The sequence below is a fragment of the Narcine bancroftii genome, chromosome 11, assembly GCF_036971445.1.
Source record: "Narcine bancroftii isolate sNarBan1 chromosome 11, sNarBan1.hap1, whole genome shotgun sequence".
Taxonomy (NCBI): domain Eukaryota; kingdom Metazoa; phylum Chordata; class Chondrichthyes; order Torpediniformes; family Narcinidae; genus Narcine; species Narcine bancroftii.
In genome coordinates, this window is record NC_091479.1 from 17,521,988 (window position 1) to 17,548,307 (window position 26,320).

Below are 26,320 nucleotides of genomic sequence, written 5' to 3' on the forward strand. Positions count from 1 at the left end.
ACCTGTTGGCATGTGCTCTTACCTGTTGGCATGTGCTCTTACCTGTTGGCATGTGCTCTTACCTGTTGGCATGTGCTCTTACCTGTTGGCATGTGCTCTTACCTGTTGGCATGTGCTCTTACCTGTTGGCATGTGCTCTTACCTGTTGGCATGTGCTCTTACCTGTTGGCATGTGCTCTTACCTGTTGGCATGTGCTCTTACCTGTTGGCATGTGCTCTTACCTGTTGGCATGTGCTCTTACCTGTTGGCATGTGCTCTTACCTGTTGGCATGTGCTCTTACCTGTTGGCATGTGCTCTTACCTGTTGGCATGTGCTCTTACCTGTTGGCATGTGCTCTTACCTGATGGCATGTGCTCTTACCTGTTGGCATGTGCTCTTACCTGTTGGCATGTGCTCTTACCTGTTGGCATGTGCTCTTACCTGTTGGCATGTGCTCTTACCTGTTGGCATGTGCTCTTACCTGTTGGCATGTGCTCTTACCTGTTGGCATGTGCTCTTACCTGTTGGCATGTGCTCTTACCTGTTGGCATGTGCTCCCCCCTCCTCCCATCTCTTTGTATTTGGACTCTGAGGAAGGGCTCCTGTCTGAAACATTTGCTTCCTATAGATGCTATGTGGCTTGCTGAATTTCTCCAGCGGGTTTGTGCACTGCACTTTCTTGTTTACCCCTGTAACAATATTAATATTTGGGGAGAATTTATAAGATTTCGAGTAGGTCACATACATACACAGATTTTAAAACAGATCTTATTTGCAAGACTGAAGAATTCACATTGCAGGGTCTCTGGAGAATGGAAGCACCTTTCACCAGTAGATGTTAATTGAACTGACCTCATAAAATGCTTGACCATTGTCTTGTTGGAGTCATGCTGTCTATCAGTACCCTTTCTACAAAGTGCTCACAGAAAGGTCAATTCTGGATTGTTTACCTAAGATAACAACAGATAGGAGCAGAAGAACTCCTGTTGTTTTGCTCAGGAAGGTGGGGGTTTTGCAAGACTTGAGTCACATGCTCTCTTTGGAGTTTCAGTTGGAAAAGAGAGTTGAGTTAAAAGCTCAGTCAGTCAGTATGTGGGACACTGATAAGTAACTGAAAAGCAAGTTCCAGAGCAGTAGATGGCTGTCCGATGTTTCTCTTGAAATAGGGGAAGGAATGGAACTCTGTAGTAGCTTGAAGAAGGAGGTTATCATCTAGAAGACCCTGATGGGGCAAGTTTCATCAGCGAGACCTTGAGGTGACAAGTGGTGGTACCTCAGTTGTGGAAATCCTGGAGCAACAAATATCTCTCTCTGCAACCCCTACAAGAACCTTCCTGAGTGGTAAACATTTACCTTTCAAGCACCAAGCCTGATGAACTTTATACATGTTAAATTCTGTGCAAAGTATGGTGATTGCCTACAACCAGAGAACTTGGAAGAAGGAGAAGTGAGATTGAACTGTGAGCCAAAGAACTTTTCTTGAATTTATTCACACATTACATACACGTGGGCTTAGAATTAGAAGGGGGTTATTTGGTTAGTTAAGTATAGAGTTAAGTTAAAGTTTGATTCTATTTTCATGTTTGAAGTTGATTAAAAATAACTTTTGTTTTAAAAACCACTTGTCTTTGGGTTTGCTGCTGGGTTTTGGAGTCCTTTGGGCTCATAATACCCCTTTGTAACTTAATTTGAGCTTTTTATTATTGTACGGAACAGAGTGAAGAGGAGGGTAAAAAATCGGGGAGCCTGAGATTTCATGCTGAGATAGGGCTTCCCACCACGTTTTGGTGACAACCTGCTATTAAGGCCTGTCAGCTAGACCTGACTTTCCAGGATTAGGTCAACCCCATTACCAGCTCTGCTCAACCTCGTTTTTCATTGCGAGCCTCCGACAGATATTACACCCTCCCCTTCTTTACACAGGCAAGTGCATTGCAGTAATGTAATGGTGGCAACTTCTGGCATGTATTACATTGGTTCTGCCTGAATCCTGTCTTAAATCTACTTCCCTGAATCTTTAATTTTTATACCCTTGTGTCAGTGAAAACAATCTCCCTGTTTTGATCTGGTCTGTTCCCTTCATAATGTTGTACGTTACTATAAAGTCTCCTCTCAATCTTCTGAATACCACCAAGTATAATTCCAATTGACTCGATCTCTCCTCATAGGCCAACCCCCTCATCTCTGGAATCAACCTGGTGAACCTCCTCTGCCCCGCCTCCAAAGCCAGCATATTCTTCCTCAAGTCAAGAGACCAGAAATGCACGTAGCGCTCCAGATGTGGCCTCACCAGGACCTTGTACAGTTGCAGCTCGTTTCTCATCGATTCTTCCTCCTCAATAATGTTTCAGTTTTTAAAAAACAGCTAGATGCCTCATTTCATGACGACACTTCCAAACAAAGGACCATAAGATAAGCCATCTGGCCCATTGAGTCCGCTCCATTCTAATCGTGAGCCGATCCGTTCCCCCACTCAGCCTCGTTCCCCTACCTTTTCCCCATAATCTTTGATACCCTGACTATTGAGATTCCTATCAATATCTGCCTGAAATACACCCAACAACCCGGTCTCAACAGCCGCCCATGGCAGCAAATTCCACTCCCTAGCTAAAGAAATTATTCCACATTTCAGTTTTAAATGACGCCCTTCAATCCTGAAGTTGTGCCCCCTTGTCCTAGTCTCCACTTTCATAACATAACATAACAATTACAGCACGGAAACAGGCCATTAGGCCCTTCTAGTCCGCACCGAACCAAACACCCCTCTCTAGTCCCACCTCCCTGCACAATGCCCGTAACCTTCCATCTTCTTCTCATCCATATACCTGTCCAACCTTTTCTTAAATAATACAATTGACTCCGCCGCCACTATTTCTCCCAGAAGCTCATTCCACACGGCTACCACTCTCTGAGTAAAGAAGTTCCCCCTCTTGTTACCTCTAAACCTCTGCCCCTTAATTCTTAACTCATGTCCTCTTGTTTTAATCTTTCCTCCTCTTAACGGAAATAGTCTATCCACATCCACTCTGTCTATCCCTTTCATAATCTTAAATACTTCTATCAAATCCCCTCTCAACCTTCTACGCTCCAAAGAATAAAGACCTAATCTGTCCAATCTCTCCCTATACTCTAGATGCTTAAACCCAGGCAACATTCTGGTAAACCTTCTCTGCACTCTCTCCACTCTGTTTATATCCTTCCTATAATTAGGTGACCAGAACTGCACACAGAACTCCAAATTAGGCCGCACCAACGTCTTATACAGTCTCAACATCACCTCCCAACTCCTATATTCCATGCAATGATTGATAAAGGCCAGCATACTAAAAGCCTTCTTCACCACCCTATTCACGTGAGTTTCTACCTTCAGGGAACGATGTACCATCACTCCTAAATCTTTCTGCTCTTCTGTATTCATCAATGCTCTCCCATTTACCACGTATGTCCTGTTCTGATTCTTCTTACCAAAATGAAGCACCTCACACTTATCAGCATTAAATTCCATCTGCCATTTTTCAGCCCACTTTTCTAAGCAGCCCAAATCCCTCTGCAATCCATGGGAAACAACTTCATCTACTCCGTCCAGACCTTTCAACATTCAAAATACTTTCTATGAAGTCCCCCCCCCCCTCACTCTTTTGAACTCCAAGGAGTACAGTCCAAGAGATGCTCCGCGTATGCTAACCCTGTCATTCTTGTAAATCTTCTCTGAACCTTCTCCTCCGCCAGCACATCCTCTCTTCAACAAATAACCCAGAACTGGATCTCGGACTCCAAGCAAGGCCTCAATTTCACAATTCTACTATTATTTTCACCCAATCGACCACTATCTGTATATGTGTGACCCATAACTGGGTCCAGTCATATCTGGAAATGTATCTACTGACCTCTTTACCACACAGATTTGGATAGAACAACAGATTCATTATTCATTTAAATATCAATCCAACTATGATTCATCAGTGGAAATGATTCTCACATTTAAATAAACAGAAACCTACTGTCATTTATTCAAATGTGATAAAACATTGGCTCAGATCCTGATTTTTAAGATGCCTATAAGACTGGGTATGCAGCGACCCACTTGCAGCTCTTTGACATATAATGTGCCACTCACTGCATACCTCAGCCTCTGCTCCCAGCAGCCACGCCTCTCCCTATTCTCCCCTCTGTTGTTGGAGGGGCTCAGCCCCTCAATGCCCGGTAACGGGAGGACTCTGGACCGCGGTCCATCCCCACGGTGCCCTCGCATTGGCTGAGCCAAGCCTCAGCACGTACTCCTGCAGCCTGGAATGTGTCAGTCGGCAGCACTCCCTCACCCATATCTCGGTGTGCTGGAGGACCAACAGGTTTCAGGCAGACCACAGACCTTCTTTCACCAAGTTGATGATCTTCCACCACCTCTGGACGCCTGTCTCTGCATCCATCCCCAGGAACCACGACAAGGAGTCTTGCGTTCTTCTCCACTCACTCTTAGGAAATCTGCAATCAGTAAAGAGGTGGGCAGCTCTCCCCACTTCCAGCACTGTTGTCACTGGAACAACCTACAGGAAGTGCACAGGTGATAAATGATTTTGAGAGGGAACTTGTGAGTTAGGCCCTTGGCAGCTAAAGACATTCCAGTAGTGAAGTAAAGAAAATCACATTTAAATAAGGCATATTTTAAATTATGTTTTCTTCCAAATGATAACAACAAAGGAGCTGTTAAAAGTTCTTCTTTACTAGAAGAACATCTCATTAAAAATAAACCTATGACCTATTACGAACCTGTACCAAGAAGATTCTGACACATTCATTTTCACATGGGTCAGAAACAATCTAATACTTTAAACTCACTTTAGCAAACGAGATTTCCAAAAATAGGATCCCTACGAAAAAAAAGCTGCCAATTTTATCATATCATTTTTAAAATTTAAATTTCAACATACAGCACGGTAACAGGCCATGTCGGCCCACGAGCCCGTGCCACCCAATTGATCTACACCCCCGGTACGTTTTGAACGGTGGGAGGAGGCCAGAGGCCCCGGGGGAAAACCCACGCAGACACGGGGAGAAGGTACAAACTCCTTACAGACAGCGTGGGATTCGAACCCCGGTGCTGATCGCTGGCGCTGTAACAGCATTGCACTAACCGCTACGCCAACCGTGTCACCCCTGTATAGTAAGGAAGCAGATCAAAAGGTTAGAAAGTGCAACCTTTTCACTTAATGATCACACTCATGGCCAAGCAGACAAATTGTTTCATTGGTAACTTTTACATTTCTTTAATAGAATGTACAAACTCCTTACAGACAACGCTGGATACGAATTGGGTCATTGACGCTGTAATAGCTTTGAACTAACTGGTGTGAAAATTTACTAGGGAGTGAAACATGAAAGTTTACTGACACTGTGATTGTAGTAATAACACACAGAAATGCTGGGGAAGGCCAGGCTTTATTCCAGAGACCTGACAGCCATGGCTTGTCCCTGACAGTTTGTCCTCCAACATCACAAACATTTCTACGACTGATTCCACCTGCATTGAATTCGCCCGTCGTTATTGAATGAAGATCTACCGGGACCAATGCCTGAAGAGGGCGCACAAAATCAGTGAACCGGTGCGGGCTCGAAAGGCCAACATGGCCTGTTTCCGCTCCGTAAATGGTTATATGGTTATATGGGTCAACTTTCAAACAGGCACTTGTTGGTTGGACAATTCTCTGTTCCTGTGGACACAATTCTTCATATATTCCTGGGGTAAATTTGGCTTCACGCAAGCATTTGCAGGAACATTTTTCAGTACCGTCAATCATATGTGAGCCAAGATTCATGAAAGGTCCAGCCCAGTGGTTCTCAACCTTTTTCCTTCCACTCACATCCCACTTGAAGTAATCCCTATGCCATCAGTGCTCTGTGATTAGTAAGGGATTGCTTCAGGTGGGATGTGGATGGAAAGAAGAAGGTTGAAAACCACTGTTTTAATTGTACATAATTGACTCATTATGTGCTCAGTTTCAGAACCCCCAAAGGAAATGGACCAATGACAGATTTTCTCAAGCAAAATATTTCAGTGACATTTGGGTCTGGAGCGGTGATTCTCAACCTTCCCTTCCCACTCACATCACACCTTAAGCAACCCATTACTAATCACAGAGCACTGACAGCATCGGGATGAATCAAAGTGGGATGTGAGTGGAAAGGAAAAGGTTGAGAACCACTGGTCAGATAAATCAAAACTAAAATCTATTTTAGTGGGGGTGTGGGGGAGATATTGCTTTATGAGAAATTGACGTGTGTGTGGGTGGGTGTGTCTGTCTGTGAGTGTGACAGGGAGGGAACGTCAGGGATGTTTGAGCCTGAAAATGTGTCAGGGAAGAGGTCACCAAGCTTGGACTTTCCGAGTTTAGAGATGGAGGTGAAAACTTGAAAAGCCATGGAAGAGTTTAAATAATGGAGTGGGTGAAACTTTAGCAGATTCAGTACAGATGTTTCGAGTCTACTTTCTAACATTACAGATGTTCTTTCAAAACTTCCGTCCTTTAGAGTGGATTGCAAGAGCTATACCCCGATTTTTTTTTTTAATGCATTTATTGAGCAACAAAAACAACTTTGTACAGATTACACAGGGGTACGTTGAGCTCCTCTTTTTTTTAATCAGAAAAGCCAACACACGTGCATACAAACATTCGCACACACCCTCAGACACTTACCCAGACTTCCCACCTCTTGGCCACCTTGGCATATTAGGTATCATCGGTATATTTACCGGCTCACAGTTTCTCACTTGCAATTCAGAGAAGTGATGCATAAAGGGTCGCCATTTGTGGAAGCTGTTTCCTGTGAATCCTCTTTTTTTTTTAAATTTTTTATTTTTCACACCATAAATCACATTAGCCATGATATACACTATTTCTTTTTCACACATATACAGTGACTTTTTCTTCCCCCCCCCCCTTTCCTCCCAAACCACCCCCCCACCACCCCCTCTCATCCATTTTAGGTATACAATCTAGGTTGCATTAAGCCAGTCAGACAATGTTGTCATTCAACAAAAATACACCAGAAATTCTACTGAGTCCATTCTTTTCTTTCCTTCTCCTTCCATCAACTTAGGTAATGTTTGTCCCCGGTAGGTTTTCGCTATTGTATTTAATGTAAGGCTCCCATACTTGTTCGAATATTTCAATATTATTTCTTAACCTATATGTTATTTTTTTCTAATGGAATCCATTTATTCATTTAAATTTAGTAGTTTCTTCCTTTTAATTTGGTTATGTATTCCATTAATATTTAAAGTCATATAGTTCAGCGTAGCCCTTTTATATTTTGTTTATCTTCTCTTTCCGTTTTTCCATCATTACCTTTCCTCCTTTTCCATTTCTGTTTTCTTATTTTCAACTCTTTATAAGACAACATTCCTACAACATCCAACATTTTCCTTACTCTCCTATTTCTATCTTATTTATCCCCAATCTCCCCTTCACCTCCTGAGTTGTCCTTTATCCCTTGTCGGACAACCACATCTCCCCTCTCCATTTGGATTTGCGAATCCACTCGCAAGCGTCAACTGATTTTGCAGTGACCGCTATTTCCCCCCACCCCGCCCCCCCCAGAAAATATTTCACTTTTCATATGTCACAAAGGTCACTCTTTTAATTCCCTCCTTATTCTCTCTATTCCATTACCTTCCCTTATTAATTCTTGTCTATACTATCTATATTTTCCTCTAAGTACAGATACTTTCACGTATGCTCATTGTCTCTATTCACTCTTATACCTCTTTACCCGCATACATATCAATCGTGATCATTTTTACTCTCATTACCTGTCTTCATCCCTCAGTCTATTTTTGTCTTTACCCACATACATATCAATCGTGATCATTTTTACTCTCATTACCCGTCTTCCTCCCTCAGTCTATTTTTGTAATTGTTCTGCAAATTTTCGTGCTTCTTCTGGATCCGAGAATAGTCTGTTTTGTTGTCCTGGAATAAATATTTTCAATACCGCTGGATGCTTTAGTATAAATTTATACCCCTTCTTCCATAAAATCGCCTTTGCTGTATTGAACTCTTTTCTCTTCTTTAGGAGTTCAAAACTTATATCTGGATAAATGAAGATTTTTTGCCCTTTATACTCCAGTGGTTTGTTGCCCTCTCTTACTTTTTCCATTGTCTTCTCCAGTACCTTTTCTCTTGTAGTATATCTTAGGAATTTTACTACAATAGATCTTGGTTTTTGTTGTGGTTGTGGTTTAGAGGCCGATACTCTATGTGCCCTTTCTATTTCCATTTCTTGCTGTAGTTCTGGACATCCTAGGGTCTTAGGTATCCACTCTTTTATAAACTCCCTCATATTCTTGCCTTCTTCATCTTCCTTAAGGCCCACTATCTTTATGTTATTCCTTCTGTTATGGTTTTCCATTGTATCTATTTTTTGAGCTAGTAGTTCTTGTGTCTCTTTAGTTTTTTTATTAGATTCCTCCAATTTCTTTTTTAAGTCTTCTACCTCCATTTCTGCTGCTACTGCCCGCTCTTCCATCTTGTCCATTTTCTTTCCCATTTCTGTTAAGGTCATCTCTATTTTATTCATTTTCTCTTCTGTGTTGTTTATTCTTTTTTCTTAAATCCTTAAATTCCTGTGTTTGCCATTCTTTAAATGACTCCATGTATCCTTTAATAAGAGAAAGTATATCCTTTACCTTGCCTTTCTTTTCTTCTTCTATATCACTGTACTCTTCCTCTTCTTCTTCCTCTGGGTTGGCCATCTGTTGTTTCTTTGGTGCCCTTTCCTCCTCTTCTTTCTTGTTTCCATTGTCTTCTGTGGTCTCTTCTTGCTGCAGGTGTTCTGCAGCTGTCGTTGCCGGCTGTGGAGATCGACTCCCCAGCTGGTCCCCCCTCCCGTCGGTGTGTTTTTTTTCATTCGCATCGCGCATGCGCGATTCCTCGCGCATGCGCGGTTGCGCACTTTTACTCGGCTCAGCGAGCCATTTTTGTAGTCCATTATTTACCGACCTGAGGGAGCGGGTTTCTCTCTCCGCAGCGGGCCTCTTCGGACAGGTAAGGCCTTCACCTTTTTCCTCCTTTGTCTTCTCTTCCTCTCTTCTTACCGTTGCTTTCGATTTTTCTTTTTTTGTCGCCATCTTCTTTCCACCTTTATACTCACTTTTCTGTAACTTTTATTTCTGTGCCTTTGTGTTTTCCTTTGTTTTTCCCAACTTTTCTGGAGAGGGCTGGAGTTCACCGTCCGGCCACTACTCCATCACGTGACTCCTCCTGTGAATCCTCTTAACGTGTACTTGAACCCTGATTTTAATTGTCTCAGCTTATGAGGCATGTTTTAGAATTTATTTAATTCATAAAATTCATTCACTTTTTAAATTTATTCAACACGATTACAGGCCCGTCCATCCCACAAAGCCATATCCCCCCCCCCCCCAAAACACCAATCAAACTATAATCATTAAGTCAAATTTATTGTCACCGGATGAAACAGCGTCTCCAGTCCTCGGTGCAAAGCACAGACATAACAATAGATATGTAGAACAAGCATTCATATATCCATATTGTTTCATAAGTATGAGCGTCTCGGAGGGTAAGTGAGAGCAGATCTTTTGGCCGATCAGCATTCTCACTGCCCATGGGGAGAAGCTGTTCCTCAGCCTGGTGGTGCTGGCTCTGATCCTCCTGGATCTCTTCCCCGACGGGAGCAGGTGAAAGGTGCTGCATGCAGGGTGGAAGGGAGTCCTCACTGATTTTGCGCACCCCCTTCAAAAATGATCCCAGTAGATCACGTCAAGGGCAAGGGGAGGGAGACTCTCGTGATCCTCTCTGCAGCTTCCACTCGAAGGTTGGGAGAAAACCAGAGCCCCCAGAGGAAACCCATGCAGACACGGGGAGAACATACAAACTCCTTGCAGACAGCGTGGGATCCTAACCCGGGTCACTGGCGCTGTAATAACATTGTCACTCAAACAATGGTCCGACAATTGCACCATTTACTCAGGCGTGCATTACACAGCTTGGCTCGGACAAGCAAAGCAAGGGCCTAATGTTCTAAAGCTACACATTTTTCAAAATGCATCCAGCCAGATTCTTTCTTTAATTTTTGGATGCAAGCTTTTCCATTGAGAAAAAAAATTCTTAAACTGATGGAGTTCTTCTCATGAAGACATTCCCAAACCGAAATTGGGGAGGGTGTACCAAGATTCACCAGGATCTCTCTGGGAACGCTGCTGCCACTTGTCTCTGTAGATCCCTCCACTATTGCAGCGTCCACAGCGAGAAGCGACCCGAGTGCATGGCTGCCTCCTGCTGCTGGGAGAGGAGGCTGAGGTTTGCAGCAAGCTGCATATTATATATCAGAGTCGCATGTGGTTCTTGAGCCGAGGTTTGGCTAGGGCATCTTAAAATTCAGGGTCTGAGCCAATTTTTTTATCACTCACCTTAAAATAAATAAAAAGTGACTTCAAAGTGACAGTAGGTTTCTGTTTATTTAAATGTGAGAATCATTTCCCTAATGAATCATTCTGCATTTCAACAGGATTGATACTTAAATGAATAATGAATCTACTGTACTATCCAAATCTGTGTGGTAAAGAGGCCAATAGATATATTTCTGGATATGACTTGCAAAGTAAACACCTAATTATAGGTCATACATATACAGACTAGATTGTGGTAGATTGGGTGAAAATAAAAGTAGTGTGACAAATTATGTTGTGTTTGTATTGTCTATAGATATGTTTTTGGGAGATAAATTGAGGAATTTCTTTAGTGTAGGTCACATAAAAACACTTAAAAACAGATTTCCTGGGAGCCTTTTCAAAAGCTTTGGAGAGTGCCCAAGAGACTTCACTAATGGATTGTTGTTTTGAAAAGCAACAGTTGAAAGAGTTCAGAGGAGTAGTTTGGAGCTGCAGGCTATCTGGGAGGGTCATGTGGTTTTTGCAAGCAGTCTTTTCTCTGTGAGAGAGAGAGAGAGAGAGATCAGTTCTGCAATTTTACAGTCAGCAGCAGAAGCTGGGACTGGAACAAGACAAGCTGGCAAGCTTGTGGAAAAACCCCATTTGGAAGGCGGGTTGTGAGTGCTTAGTTCAGTCTGGTCAAAGCCCTTGTGGTTCATGCAAGGTGAGAGGACTGGCTGCCTAATGTTGCACTTGGAATAAGAGAAACAAATAGGAACTCTGTGGTGACCTGAAAGAAAAAGGTTATCATCTGGAGAACCCTGACGGGGCAAGTTTCTTCAGCAAGACACTGACATGGCTGATTAAAAGGGATCATTTTGTGTCCAGGAACAACAAATCTCTCTCTCTGAAAACTGACAAGAATCTTCCTGAGCGGTAACCATTTACCTTTCAAGCACCAAAGCCTGGTGATCTTTATAAATGTTAAATTCTGTGCACAGTATAAGAATTGCTTGTAACCGGTGAACTTGGAGGTATGAGAAGTGACATTGAACTGTGAATCAAAGAACTTTTCTGAACTTACACGCACATTATATTCACGTGCGCTTAGAATTAGAAGGGGGTTGTTAGGTTAGTTAAGTTAATAGTGATAAGTTAAAGTGTGATCCTGTTTTCATGTTTAAAGATAATTAAAAGCAACTTTTGTTTAAGTAACCATTTGTCTTGGTGAATATCTATTGCAGCTGGGTTTTGGGATCCTCTGGGCTCATAATAGTAGAATGTGATGTTGGGGCCTTGCTTGGAGTAAGAGGTACAGTTCTGGGTTCCTTGTTGAAGAAAGGATGTGCTGGCAGTGGAGAGGATTCAGAGAAGATTTACAAGAATGATTCCTGGAATGACAGGGTTAGCATACGCGGAACATCTCTTGGACAGAAGAGTGAGGGGGAACTTCATAGAAAGCATTTTGAATGTTGAAACGTCTGGACGGAGTAGATGTAGTTGTTTCCCATGGTAGGGGAGACTAGGACAAGTAGGCACAACTTCAGGATTGAAATGCGGAGGAATTTCTTTAGCTAGGGAGTGGTGAATGTCTGGAATTTACTGCCACAGGCGGCTGTGGAGGCCAGGTTGTTGGGTGTATTTAAGGCAGAGATTGATAGGTATCTCAATAGTCAGGGTACCAAAGGTTATGGGGAGAAGGTGTTGAGTTATAGGTAAAGATTAAACAGGTTAGGACTTTATTCCTTGGAGTGAAGAAGAATGAGGGGAGATTTGATAGAGGTTTACAAGGTTTTGAGAGGTATAGACAGGATTGATGTGAATAGGCTTTTCCCATTTAGATTGTGGGAGATAAATATGAGAGGTTATAGTTTTAAAATGAAAGGGGAAAAGTTTAGGGGGAAGTTCTTCACTCAGAGTGGTGGGAATGGGGAATGAGCTGCCATCTGATGAGGTGAATGGAGGCTCGTTCATTGGTTCATGGATAGGAGAGGTCTGGACGGTTATGGAACAGGAGCAGGTCAGTGGGACTAGGGAGATGATGGTTGGCACAGACTAGAGGGGCCAAATAGCTTGCTTTTCTGTGCTGTAGCATGCTATGGTACGAAGGCAGGGGAGTACGGCGGAGTGGGAGAATGGATCAGCTCATGATGGAATGGCGGAGCAGACTCAATGGGCCAAATGGCCTACTTCTGCACCTATATCTTATGGTCTTGTGTTTGGAAGTGTTGCTGCAGTGAACTTGATAATGTGCGCAACTAGAGAGAGTAGGCAACCATGTGCAGAGATGGAAATGTATGGATACGACGCTAAGGGCGCAAAGACTTGGAATGGTTTTCTTTTCATAAGTAATTTTTGTAAATAAAAGTCTATTTTTTGGGAATAGAAAAATAACCTGATCACTTCTTTCCACTCTCCATCCAGTCCCTTTCAAACTGAACTATTTAGTCAAGCTTTGGTTGGCTGCCCCAATATGTTCAACTCTAGTATTGTATTGCCTTTTGTAAGATAAACTCTGCCTAGAAGGCTAGTCACTTGAATGTATGTGTTTGACCGTGATATAGAACACAGGAACCATTGCACCCAACCTGTGAAACATGAAAATCCAGAAATCCAAAGGCCTGTCCAGAGGTCAGAACTGTATTGTGACTCAAAACATTTGGTGGGGACAGTTTTGCCTTGAGTAAATAATGATGGAATTTATTATGGATTGTGGACAATGCTGAAAAACACCAGCACTTATTGTTCAACCCCAATTGTCGCTTGATCGGTCCCTAGTTGACCCTGATCCGTGTGCTTTGCTCTGGCATTACCAAGGGTACAAAGTCACACGACCACCAGAATAAGCAAGGGTCGGCATTCCTCCTTTCTGAGGACGGGGAACTGTGTAAAGAACAGAAAGGATTGGGATTCACTAACTTGATCACAGCCGCTGAACTACTTATTACCAGCTAATAATGCTAGCTTTGCTTGCACCATCCACAATAATGGTCACAACTTATGTGTTCAATGGCTGCAGAGGAACTAACTGTTAACGAACTTTATTACAAGCATAATGGTCGCAAATGGCTGCAGAGGAATTGACTGCGCCGTCCTCATTACTACCCGCTAAGCTGATCAAGACTGATGCAGGACCCGACTGCAGCACGAGGTAGCCGTGAACCCCTAATCAATGGTGTCTGGCCGAAATATACAAGCGTACCTGGCAACTGACACACAAGAAGCAACCTCGGACCTTGCTTAGAACATTGCAGCGCAGTACAGGCCCTTCAATCTTGTGCTGACCTAAATTAATCTAAACCCTCCCTACCCATTACCCTCTGTTTACATCCATTTGCCTGTTTAAGTCTTTTAACACTCCCTATAGTACCAGCAACCCTGGCAATGCGTTCCAAGGACCGAGGCAAGCCATTTCTGGTGGGTCACTTACTTACAGATATTTAAGCTAAGCTTTATGAGTGAGACCCTGTATATGAATTGAGCAATGCAAGCCTGTGAATAAAGGGCATACGTAAGTTGGTCAGGTCTGAACCAAGAAGAGGACGGAGCTCCACAAGGATAGTAATGCAGTAGGTGGATTTTTACAATTATCCAGTTGTTTCACAGTCAGTAGCTCCGAACTGTCTTACTACTGCAGAATTTGAATTGCTTGAATTTAAATCGCCCAGGTGTCTTGTTACAAACTCAAAGTTAATAAAACTTAACACAATGCTACTCTATCCCGAGTTTAATGGACCTGTACACATTTTTTTTTAAAATCCTTTTAAGAGGAGTGACTTTTGTGGGAGACAAACGTGGCAGATTTTGGTCCAGAGAATGCACTCAAGAATGTGATTGAGATTGCTGGTGGTATCACTTTGCAAATGCATGTGTTGCAGTTCTTTTCCAAATGTAAAAGCCATCAGTTGACATGGACTCCTTGAACCTTTCCAGATGCGATCCATTTGTTTAACCTGTTGAAATCCCCATGTTATTTGGCTAAACTTTGGGTTGACTTGCCTGGATAGCAGGCAAGTGTTTCACTGTATCTCGGTGGCAATAAACAATTCGGTTCAGGCGTTGGTCTGTGAAGACCCTTCTCTGAGGTCCTCTCTCTGTTGGTTGCAGATCGCTGGAGCCACTCAGTCGGTGCTTCTCATTGACTTTGCGAAGAGCGGGATGTACGTGTGCCGAGTGAATGATCAACAGAACCGATGTGTATTCAGCAACTGGGCAAAGGTCAAAGTTCATTTTATCAAATCTGGTAAAAGCTCATTTTATAATTGGTTCACCTGGTGTGGTTTGTAATTGGGGAGTAGTTTGCCAAAGACCCAATTTACATAATGCTTACTTCTCCATTACAGTATCTAGGATGCTCTGAGCTCGGGCTAGGCTCAGGACATCTCGGGGAGCTTGTCATTTCAGCCCAGATTGTCTCTCCTCCTGGTATTTCCTTGCCTGTCTTTGTAAGCTGGTTAATTCTCACCTTGACATCCAATTCTCTCTTTATCTCTTGTTTGACGTGGTCTCAACTGCCAACAATTCAGATTTCAGATTTATTGACAGAGTACCGACATGATATCACATACCACCCTGAGATTCTTTTTCCTGCTGGCGAGGCAGAATTACCGTTTATTGGTAGAGCAAAAAAAAAATCTGTACACAACATTTACATATAAACAAATGTGCAATACAGAGAGGTTAAAATAAACCAGTAAACTGAAAAATACGAGTCCTTCAGTGAGTCCCTGATAGAGTGTCGTTGAGGAGTCTGATGGTGGAGGGGGAGCAGCTGTTCCTGAACCTGGTGGTGGGAGTCTTGTGGCACCGACACCTCTTTCCTGATGGTAGCAGCGAGAACAGAGCGTGTGGTTGGTGGTGTGGATCCTTAATGATCGCTGCTGCTCTCCGACGACAGTGTTCCCTGTAGATGTTCTCGATGATGTCCTGGGTTGTGTCCACTATTTTTTGCAGGTCTTTATGCTCAGGGATATTGGTCTGTGCATACCAGGCCTTGACATGCTTACTTCACGATGCCATTAGCGTGTTGGCTCCAGGAAAGATCCTTCAAGAGTGGTAGATCTGAGGGATCTGGGAATACAGGTATATAATTCCCTGAAAGTGGCGTCACAGGTAGATAGGGTTGTGGTGAGCGTTTGGCATATTGGCCTTCATAAATCAAAGTATTGAGTACAGGAGTTGGAATGTTATCATAAAGACATTGGTGAGGCCAAATTTGGAGTACTGTGTGCTGTTTTGGTCACCTGACTACAAGAAAGCTATCAATAAGATAGAAAGAGTGTAGAGAAGATTCATTAGGATGTTGCCCGAACTTGAGGAACTGAGTTACAAGGAAAGGTTAAACAGGTTAGGACTTTATTCTCTGGAGCGTAGAAGAATGAGGGGAGATTTAATAGAACTATTTAAAATTGGAGGTAGGCTTATTCCACTGAGGGTAGGTGAGATACAAACCAGAGGTCATGGGTTAAGGGTGAAAGGGGAAAAGTTTAGGGGAACTTCACAAGAGAGTGGTGGGAGTGTGGAACGAGCAGACAGCTGGGGTGATGAACTTTAGCATTTAAGAAGAATTTGGACAGGTCCGTGGATGGGAGAGGAATGGATGGCTCTGGACTGGGTGCAGGCCAGTGGGCCATTGGGACTAGGCAGCACATCCCGACTACGATCCCTGCTTCTGCCCGGGAGCCCGAGGTCCCCACTCATGCCGCTCTCCTTGATGACTTCTGACCGCTTGCGGCTGGGAGACAGCAGGACACAGTTTGTAAACCAAGTACAGAGGAGGGTAAAGAAGAAAAGGTAGGGAGTTACCTGAAACAAGGACAATCAGTGATCTAATTTCTCCCCATGAGCTGCCTGACTCGCCAATTTCCTCCAGTCGCTCACTGATAGCTCAAGATTCCAGCCTGCTTCTCTGGGCCGACATCCAGCCTTTCAGCGTCTGTCTTCCCTGCTGGTTCTTGTTTACCAAACTGGCACCAACAGAGCATCAGAGCCCCACATGGGCAAGTCAGGTGGTAATTTTTTTTTAAGCTTGTGACATCACGTCAGCGACGCCAATAAAGTTTGGTTATTGAAGTATTTCGGTTAACATAATTTTGGATAACGGGAAACGTACCTTCTCAGCCTTTTGATTCTGTCTCTTAAAGCCTAAAACTTGGTCTTCAGTTTGCAATTTTTCATGTCTTACAGGTAACTATTGTTGAATTGTGCATGTGCCCCCTTAAATAAATTTCCTGCTCTTCCTATGTCATCTTTTTATTATCCAAGCAGTCTATGATCTGTTTCCAACCAAAGTGCAGAACACTGCACTTCCAAGCTCATTACGCAACTTCATTGTTCTTTGTCAACTACTTTGATGTAGCTTTTCTCTCTAAGTGATGCCCAAAAAGTTGTGCGACCAGAGAATGATATTTTTATTTTGAAAATCGTGGAACTACAGAGTAAATGCATGGATATATGCCCTCAGTTTTTAACGAGCAAATATTCAATGTGCAATAATTCAAATAGAGAGAAAAGGAAATTCACCATCCTGAATTGTTAACTGTTCCTCTCTTTTTTTTTCATTCTTTCACGTTCTTTCTCATTTCCATGAACTCCACCTTCCCCCACTCAAATCCGGTCCAAGCTACTGAATATTTACTAGTATTTTACAGGTGGGATACAGATTTGGGTGGCACAGTTAGGGCGGTGGTTAGCACAAGGCTTATCCAGCGCCAGCCACTTGGGTTCAAATCCGGTGCTGACTGTAAAGAGTTTGTACATCCTCCCTTTGTCCATGTGGGTCTCCTCCCACCTTTCAAAACGTACAGGGTTATAGGCTAATTGGACGTCAGGGGTTCATGGGCCGGAAGGTACTGTTACCGTGCTGCATGTCTTGTTACAGAGGCCTCCAAAACCCAGCAGCAATAGATATGCACCATGACAAAGGTTGCTTTTAATTATCTTTGAATATGAAAATAGAATCAAACTTAGCTCTATTGACTCTCTTAGCCAACCCCTTCTAATGCTAAGCGTACGTGTGTGTAATGTGTGTGTAAGTTCAGCAAAGTTCTTTGGTTCACAGTCCAATCTCACTGGTTGCAGGCAATTCCTGTTCTGTGCACAGAAGTTAGCCTTAATAAAGTTCACGAGGCTTTGGTGCTTAGCAGTTAAATGGTTACCGCTCAGAAAGGTTCTTGTTGGTTTTCAGAGAGAGAAATTTTCTTGTTCCAGGACATCCACATCTAATTCCTTTTCAATCAGCCACTCTGGTGTCTTGCTGACGAAACTTGCCCCCTTCAGGGTTCTCTTTCTTTCAGGTCATCACAGGGTTCCTTTCTGTTTCTCCTATTCCAAGGGAAACATCAGACAGCCAGTCCTCTCCTTTGACAAGGCCGTCTTCCAAAACTTGCCAGTCTGTCCCTCTGGAACTGATGGCTCTCTCTCTCTCTCTCTCTCTCTCTCTCTCTCTTTCACTCCCTCCAACTCTGAGAGCAAAGCCTCTTTTTTCTGCTCTTTGCCTGCAAAGAGCACATGACCTTGCAGACAGTAAATGCTCTTTTCTAAACAAAACTGCCACTGCCTGTTGTTACATTTGTTGACTTTTTCAAATGAGTCTGAACCCTCTTGCAAAACCTCCTGCAAAGATTCTGTGTTTTAAAGTGTTTGTGTGTGACCTGCTCTAACAAACCTTTCCCAATGTATCTCCCAAACATCTCTCTATACTCTGTCACAAGACTAAATTTAAATTTAAATTCTTACAATGCTTCCTTTTTCTGTAGAGAGCGGGAAATTAGAGCATAAATGTTAGTGTTCCTACAGCGTAATATGCACATCAATTTCGAATCAAAGAAGTGAAACCAGGAAGAAGGCCTGCTGTTCATTTATGTTTGGGTCGCCAGCTCATCTGCCAGACAGCATCTATAGTTCTGCTTTGGCCATTGTCCATTCACGCTTCTTCTTAATTCAGTTATTTGCTCAAAAAAATTATACTATATATTAAACATCGTAAGGAAATAAAAAAATACTATTTTTAAAACCCATTTCGATTTCAGATTTATTGTCAACGTCATACATGACATCACATACAACCCTGAGGTTTTTTTTTCCTGTGGGCGAGACAGAATTACCATGTAGTGCAAAAAAAAACTGTACTCAAGTTCACATGTAAACAAATAAATAAACGTCAACAAAATGTGCAATACAGAGAGAAAACAAAATGTAAAAGTGCATTAATAAAAGTCCTTCAATGAGACCCTGATTGAGTTTGTCGTTTGATGGTAGCAGCTGTTCCTGCGAGCCTTGTGCCCCTTTACCTCTTTCCTGATGGCAGCAGCGAGAACAGAGCGTGCGCTGGGTGATGCGGGTCCCTGATGATCACTGTTGCTGCTTGCCTGCAGATGTTCTCAGTGGTGGGGAGGGTTTTGTCGGTGATGTTCTGGGCTGAGCCCACTACTTTTAGCAGAGCTTTTTCACTCCGGGATATTGGTGACTGAATATCAGGTCGTGATGCAGCCGGTCAGCACACTTTCCACCACACACAAGCTACTCTGTTCTAAAATTTAGTGAGTTGCAAACATGGGGTTATTTTTCAGATTCAGAATTTATTGTCATAAACATGTCATGAAATTCATCGCTTTGTGGTAGCGTTACAATGCGAATATTGCTATAAATTACATTTCAAAATAAATAAATAGTGCAAGAAAATAGGATAAAGTGAGGTAGTTCGTTGTCCATTCAAAATGTCTGATTTCACATCAAGTCAAGTTTATCGTCATCCAATTGCACAAGCACAACTCGACGAAACAGCGTTCTCCGGTCCTCGGTGCAAAACATGCAGACACACATCCAGACAAACAATGCACATGCAGGACAAGTACTTTATCGATACAAATAAATGAATAAATGTTGCTTTCTACAAATGAGAGTCTCCGATGGTTAGTGTGAGCAGATCCTTTGGTCGTTCACAATTCTCACTGCCTATGGGGAAACACTGTTCAGCCTGGTGGTGCATCTCTTCCCCAATTATATTTCAATCCCAATTTTTACTTTGGTTAATCAGATATAGAAGTTCTGTAAATATGTGGTTTATTTGCCATTTAATTCCTTCCAGCTTGCAAACAGGTGGAAGGCATGCGTTTCTCCATATTTCTCTCATTTAAATCCTGAGCCCAGTAGCAGTTTCACAACCACAAAATACCACACACATTCAGCTAAATTCTTATTGGTTAGCACTATTCAGTATTATCAACATGATTTGTGGAAAAGAAAGACATGTCTCGGTTGTTATCTGGGAGAATGTGGCTGTCCGGTCGTATATAATGATCTCACTCCGCAGGTCGGTTTAAAATGCTCGGGATTCTTGCGCACCCTCAGTTCTCCATGCTACCATCAGGAAACAAGTATACGTAAAGGTTCCATTATTGTCACATAATACTACATCTAGAATATAACATATATGAAATTCTTTAACTTTTGTCTACCGTAAGCCTGACAGAGTCATCATTTTTTTCATTGCCCCTCACAGAAACCTACAGCATTGACGGTCTCCCCTCCCAAGTACTGAACCAGCCTGAGCCTGCTTAGTTTCTAAGATAAGAGAATCCCAGGCAATTAGATGCCACAAGACTCCCACCACCAGGTTCAGGAACAGCTGCTCCCCCTCCACCATCAGACTCCCCAACAACAAACTCAATTAGGGACTCACTTAAGGACTCTTGCTTTTGCACTTTATAAGAATTTTTTCTCTCTGTATTGCACAGTTTGTTTACATTTCCTTATTTGTTTACATGTGTACGTTGAGTACAGTTTTTTTTTAATGCACTACCAATAATTGATAATTCTGTCTTGCCCGCAGGAAAAAGAATCTCAGGGTTGCATACGATGTCATGTATGTACTCAGACTTTTCACTAAATAGTGCTAAATTTGTGCAAACGACTGTCTGGGTCAACAATGAACTACTGCTTGCTGGTGTGCCCTCCCTCCTTTAACCACTTATCGTAGGAACCTTTCTCCATGCAGTTTGGCAATGTGAAAAAGTGGTAAAATTTTGGGAAGATATAAGTATTCCACTGGGATGCGTTATGAAGGTGCAAGTTTTGAAAGATCCCAAAATATTTTTATTAGGAGGTATTTTTGATTTGAAGTTGGATACTCATCAGAGAAGTTTTTAAGTGTAGCGATTGCAAAGAAATATGGAAATCAGACAATAATGTGGGGTTGAATAAATGGCAAACTGAACGACTACATTGCATACCATTAGAGAAAATAACGTATAATTTACAGAATCAACTGGAAAAATTTGATAAGGTTTGGAAACCTTGTATAGATTTTATTGCTATGGCTTCATCCACTGCATCTGCCACCCCTGCTCCAGCTCACCTTCAAGATTCAAGATCACTATATAAATTTAAATTTAATTAAGAGGCTATATGATTATCAGCCAGGCTTTCCTACTTTTTTGGGGAGGAGAAAATATGAAATTATGTTTCTTTTTGCATCATTTTTTAATGAAAGGATAAATACTGTACTTGTATTGATGCAAGTGAAAAATAAAATTTACAAAACAAACCCACTTATCTACCTTGATGAAGGATTCAAGCCCAAAACGTTGGTTACTTATCTTTATCTTTTCTTTGTTTGACCAGCTGAGTTTCACCAACGTTTTAAACAAATAGGTTATCACAGGAAGTTCTCAGAGCATTAAATATCTGCATGTTCCTCTGCCCAGTGAACAGTCTAGGATGGGCAATGTATTAACACCTACACAACGTGGTCATGTGCAAGCACATTGAACCCTACTGCTGAAAATAAAGGAGTTTGAGGGTCAACCCTGATTAATGAATCCCGAGAGAATTCAAAGTAACATGTTATGGAGAAGCCTGTTCAAATGTTCTGGAAAAACTGGAAAAGTATCTGCATAAATACGCAACCTATGAGCCTCGAGGCAGACTCCCTTGGGGTGAGACTAGCCACTTGCGGCAGTGCTTCACACTGTAACAGACTTCTCCTGCTTTGCAAAGCGATTAAAATATAATAGAAGAAATACTTTGAGCTTTTCGCTCTGTCCACATCAGAGACAGGAGTCTCCCAATGGCCAACTACTTCAATTCCGCGCCCAGTCCCATGACCTCCAACTCTTCCCTCAACATTCACAGAGCCAGGGCGAGGCAGAATTGGTAGTGCATTAAAAAAAACTGTACTCAATGTATACATGTAAACAAATAAAGAAATGTAAACAAACTGACTGTATGATACATCATTCAGGTGCCCTGCCGTTCGGCCTGGGCGATCATATGTCTCGCCATCTCTCACAATCTCTGACCCTCCGAATTGTAGTTGTTGCCTCTCCTGGCCTCCTTTGGCGAAGGCTCCATCTTTGAGCTGAGACTGCAGTTGATGTTGAGTTCATGATTATACAAGAGAAAAATACTGAAGTAGTTTCCTGTTGCCTTCTTCTGTTGCAGTGTCCGTAACCCTGGCCACTGATCAGCAGATTCAACCATAAATTCCAATTTGTAGAATCTACCTGTAAAAACCATCCGCCATCTGCAATCCATGGCTTCACATGACCCTGATTGGTTGGCTAAGCAGTTACTACACCTTGTCCAAGGGTGTCCTGTAGACTATCGGACGGAAGGAGCAGCTTACACTTCCTTTTACTGAGCAACTGTGCAGCACCGACTCCGACCTATGGAGAGGGGAAAAAAATCAATAAAGTGCACAAGTAATTCCTTAAACGAGTCCCTGATTGAGTGTGTTGTTGAAGAGTCTGATGGTGGAGGGGGAGCAGCTGTTCTCAAACCGGGTGCCACAAGTCTTGTGGCACCTACACCTCTTTCCTGATGGCAGCAGCGAGAACAAGGTGATGTAGGTCCTTGATGACTGCTGCTCTCTGACGGCAGCGCTCCCCGTAGATGGTGGGCAGGGTTTTGCTTGTGATGTCCCAGGTTGCGTCCGCTGCCTTTTGTAGGGCTTTACGCTCAGGGGTATTAATGTCACCATGGTAAGGTGATATTTTATAGTCTTGCTTCCCTGCAACTGCAATATTTTACTTCCCATTGTAACAACTTGGTTGTGCTTTGATATATCCTGTTGTACGTTTATAGCAGGGTTACCTCAAAAATGGCAGGGAGAGCTGGTGATTGGCCTGCAGCCTGAACACATGAGGGTAAAACCTGGCCAGTCTGCATCCTTGAAGTGTGTTGCATTTGGAATTCCTGCTCCCAAATACCAGTGGTACAAAAATGGCATGTTGTTACCTCATCAAACCAAAGAAGAATTGAGAGTAAGTTGCCGTTAAATTAATTTGTGTCTTCCGATGGCTGTCCAGGGTGCAAAAATAAATGTTTAATCTGAAGGAGTCTGAGAGCAGTAGTTTGCAACCATTGATTTGTTAGTCAGGGGCTGCTTCACTGATGGTCAGGTGTAAATATGATCGGCTGGCTCGTGCAGTGTAGAAAGTTATGCAGCTATCAGCAGTTGATACAATCTCCCATGGCAATCAGGTATCTTTTAGACATACCGCACGTTACAGGCCCTTTTGGCCCACAACCCCATTCCGCCCAATTAACCCATCTACCCATCTCTCCACCCCCCGGTACATTTTTTTTTGGAACAAGAGGAGGAATCCAGAGCCCCCCAGAGGAAGCCCACGCAGACACAGGGAGAATGTACGGAAGTGCTGGATTTGAACCTTAATCCCTGGTGCCTTTACAGCGTTGCGCTAACCCCGACGCTAGCCTGTTCCGCCCTCGCTGGGCTTCATTTTCTCACAGGCCACTGAAGTATGATGTGAAGGACGTGCCTGTAAGTGGCTCAGTGCTGCACAGCTGAAAGGCGAGTGGCTATTGGGCCACCTCGTGTTGGCTGTTGGCTGGTGGTTCTGAAGGACATCTGGATCTCTGACATGTGTGGCCATCCGAGCTGAGCTGCAGGATGAATGCTGGCATGATCCACTTTTCATTTGGGCCCTCAACTTTGCAACGTCCATGGTTGCCTTTAGTATGACCCCATTGATTAGGGTCAAGTTCACCTCCTTGAGCAAGTGAGTGGTTTTTTTTTGCTTTGTATTAATATTTTAGTTCATTGTTAGGATTTCAATGCAACCCTGATGAAAGGCTTAGGCCTGATTTTGTTTTAATTTACATTTTGTTTAAATGTAGACCTACTGCACAATAGCAGGCCCTTCTGGCCCACAAGCCCATGCCACCCAAATACCCCAATTAGCTTACAACCCCCATACCGTTTGAAGGGTGGGAGGATGGGAGGAAAACGGAGCATCCTGAGGAAACCCACACTGACTTGTGGAGAACGTACAAACTCCTTATAGACAGCGCCGGATTTGAACCCATTATGCAAGCGCCTTACGCTAACAGTGCCGCCCCCAACATTGACTACTTCTTGCTTTGCGTGAATGCTGCATGACTTAGTGAACTTTTGTGTACTCATTCTCCAGCACTTAATCGAGATCTACAAAATTCTGATAGGCATAGATAAGGTAGACAACCAGTGCTTTTTTCCCCACGGCAAGAGTTGCAAACACCAGAGGACGTCTGTTCAAAGTGAAGGGAGGAAGGTTTAGGGGAGATTTCTTTACACAGAGTTGTGGGTGCCTGGAATGGATTACCAAGGATGGTAGTGAGGGAACATGAGGGGCATTTAAGAGACTCTTGGACAGGCATATGAATGAAAGAAAAATAGAGGGTTACAAGGTCGGAAGGATTTAGTATTTTTTGGTTGGAATATATAGTGCCGTAATATTCTATGTTTCAAGACTGGAGATTTTTGTACTGAGGGTTAAGATTTGCACTAGACTGATTAAGCTGTAAGATCAACCAAGAATGGGTTTGAAGGGCCAAATGGCTGATTTGTTTTCCTATGTCTCTATGTTTATTATACCAGGTAATCCCTGAGTTGCAACCTATCCAACTTACGTCCATCTACACAAACGACCAAAATTATATTAAAAATATAAAGTTTACACAGTTTATGTAGTATTTGACAAACTATAACAGGGATACAGGGCATGTAGGAGCGTACTTACCTTGTTAGTCGATGTCCTAGGGTCCATGGGCTGAGTGTGTCCACATAGATTCCTGTGTGCATGCGGAGGGCTTCGCTTAGCGGAAGCACTGTGGGTTCGTGTATTGGAGTTCAGTTGGCGCATACGTGAGAGTTAGGGCACAAATTCATATCATTAGGATGGTTATCTCTCGCGCTTGCACCAACCAAACTCCAATGCACGAACTTACTGCGCGCGTGCCAACCGAAGACTCGTGCCTGCTCACAGGAATCAAGATGGCCGTGGCCTGCCCCAGGATGCCAACTAACAAGGTAACCATGTTCCAGAATGTGGAAAGATTCACTAAGCTTGATTGACAAATTCAGGAAGCTTTAGGTTGTTATCGTCAAATCTTCGAAGAAAAAAAGATTTGATTGAAAAGTTTGCTTTAAGACTTTGCTACTCCACACACGCGGGCAAAATTCTGACTTGCGTCCATTTTGAGATGCAACCAATCCTTCAGTCCCAGGTACGGTCGTAAGTCGGGGAGTACCTATATTCTGTACCAATTAATTCTTCTTTTAATAATTGCCATCTGGTTATTAGAAATGCAAAGATGTAACATTTCACCCAACACCCCCTCCCCCCCACCTCTTCTCCACACAGAGATAATACAAATACTCAAGATGGCCTGAAGCGTGGAGGCCAGACACTGAATCCTTCCAGTGGTCAGATAGTTGTTGTTCTGTGTCAGCTGTATCTGCAAATGTATGTTTTTATTCTTTCTGTGCCTAGATAGCTCCAGCTGAGATGAGACATCATGGGTCTTACTTATGTGCAGTCACCAATGACCGAGGGCAGGAGTGCTGGAGTTCTGCTGTTGACGTAAGCATAGGTAAATACCATCACACCACTGTCATTAATTAGTGATTTTGAGTAATTATGTACAATAAACAATACAGAAACAGTCCTTTCAGTCTGCACTACGTCAGTCCCTCCTGTGGCCATCCTTTCAGCATATCCTGTTCTGTTCTTTCTCACCTGTTCATTAAGTTTCTCCCAGTCCCATATCCTAGAATGCATCGTACCCTTTGGAACCCACTTCTTTTACAGTGTGCTACAGGATCTTTTAGAATCAGATCACAAAAATTCGATGTTTTGTGGCAGAATCACAGTGCAAACATTTATTTAAACCAAAAAGACAAAGTAAGGCAGTGGGGAAGAAGCTGCCCTTGTACCGCTGGGTGCTCGCCTACAGGCTGGTGTACCTCTTTCCCGATGGTAGCAGAGTGAAGAGGCCATGGCCTGGGTGGTGGGGGTCCTTGAGGATGGAGGCTGCTTTCAGACAAGCCTCTTATAGATGTTCTCAAGGCAGTGAGATCATCAAAGGCTAAGTTTTTTCTTGTCCTGAACATTGGCAACTCCTTACCCAGAATGCTCTCCACGGTGGACCTGTAGAAGTTTTCGAGAGTCTTCGGTGACATAACAAATCTCCTCATACAAAGTATAGGGGCTGGGGGGCCTTCTTAATGATTGCGTCAACATGGAGGCTCCAGGACAGATCTCGGAGATGCTGACTCCCAAGAAGTTCTTGATCCTCTGCTCTTCTGACCCTTCGATGGGGATTGGGTCGTGTTCCCCTGATTTCCTCCTGAAATCGACAACCATCTCCTTGGTTTTGCTGACGTTGAGCGCAAGGTTGTTATTGTGACGCCACTCAATGAGCTGATCTATCTCCCTCCTGTCCGCTTCCTCCATGCCCTTTGTGATTCTGGACAATGGGGAGAACAGAAACTGGAAACACTGGGCAACAGTGTTAAGACTGGAACAGCAAAAAGGCTTTGTGCCATCAGTTCAGGTTGCGTTCCATCCAAGTGTGAAAGGCTACACTATTACGCTGGAAAATAACTCCAGCTGATGATAGCAGATGAACAAAATGCTGTAAAAGTCCAGACACAGGCCTTTTTTTGTCC

General features: G+C 43.1%; 1 protein-coding gene across 2 annotated transcripts in view; it reads left to right on the plus strand.

The window, feature by feature from the left end:
* malt3 (MALT paracaspase 3) overlaps window positions 1–26,320 on the plus strand; it is a 135,453-nt gene that overhangs the window by 39,667 nt on the left and 69,466 nt on the right. The window contains exons 5-7 of one of the 2 annotated variants that reach the window (XM_069902737.1): window positions 14,476–14,611; window positions 22,453–22,631; window positions 25,143–25,242. In XM_069902737.1, the coding sequence (XP_069758838.1) occupies window positions 14,476–14,611; window positions 22,453–22,631; window positions 25,143–25,242 (415 nt within the window). The remainder of the gene's footprint in view (window positions 1–14,475; window positions 14,612–22,452; window positions 22,632–25,142; window positions 25,243–26,320) is intronic. The other variant, XM_069902738.1, reaches the window with a different exon arrangement.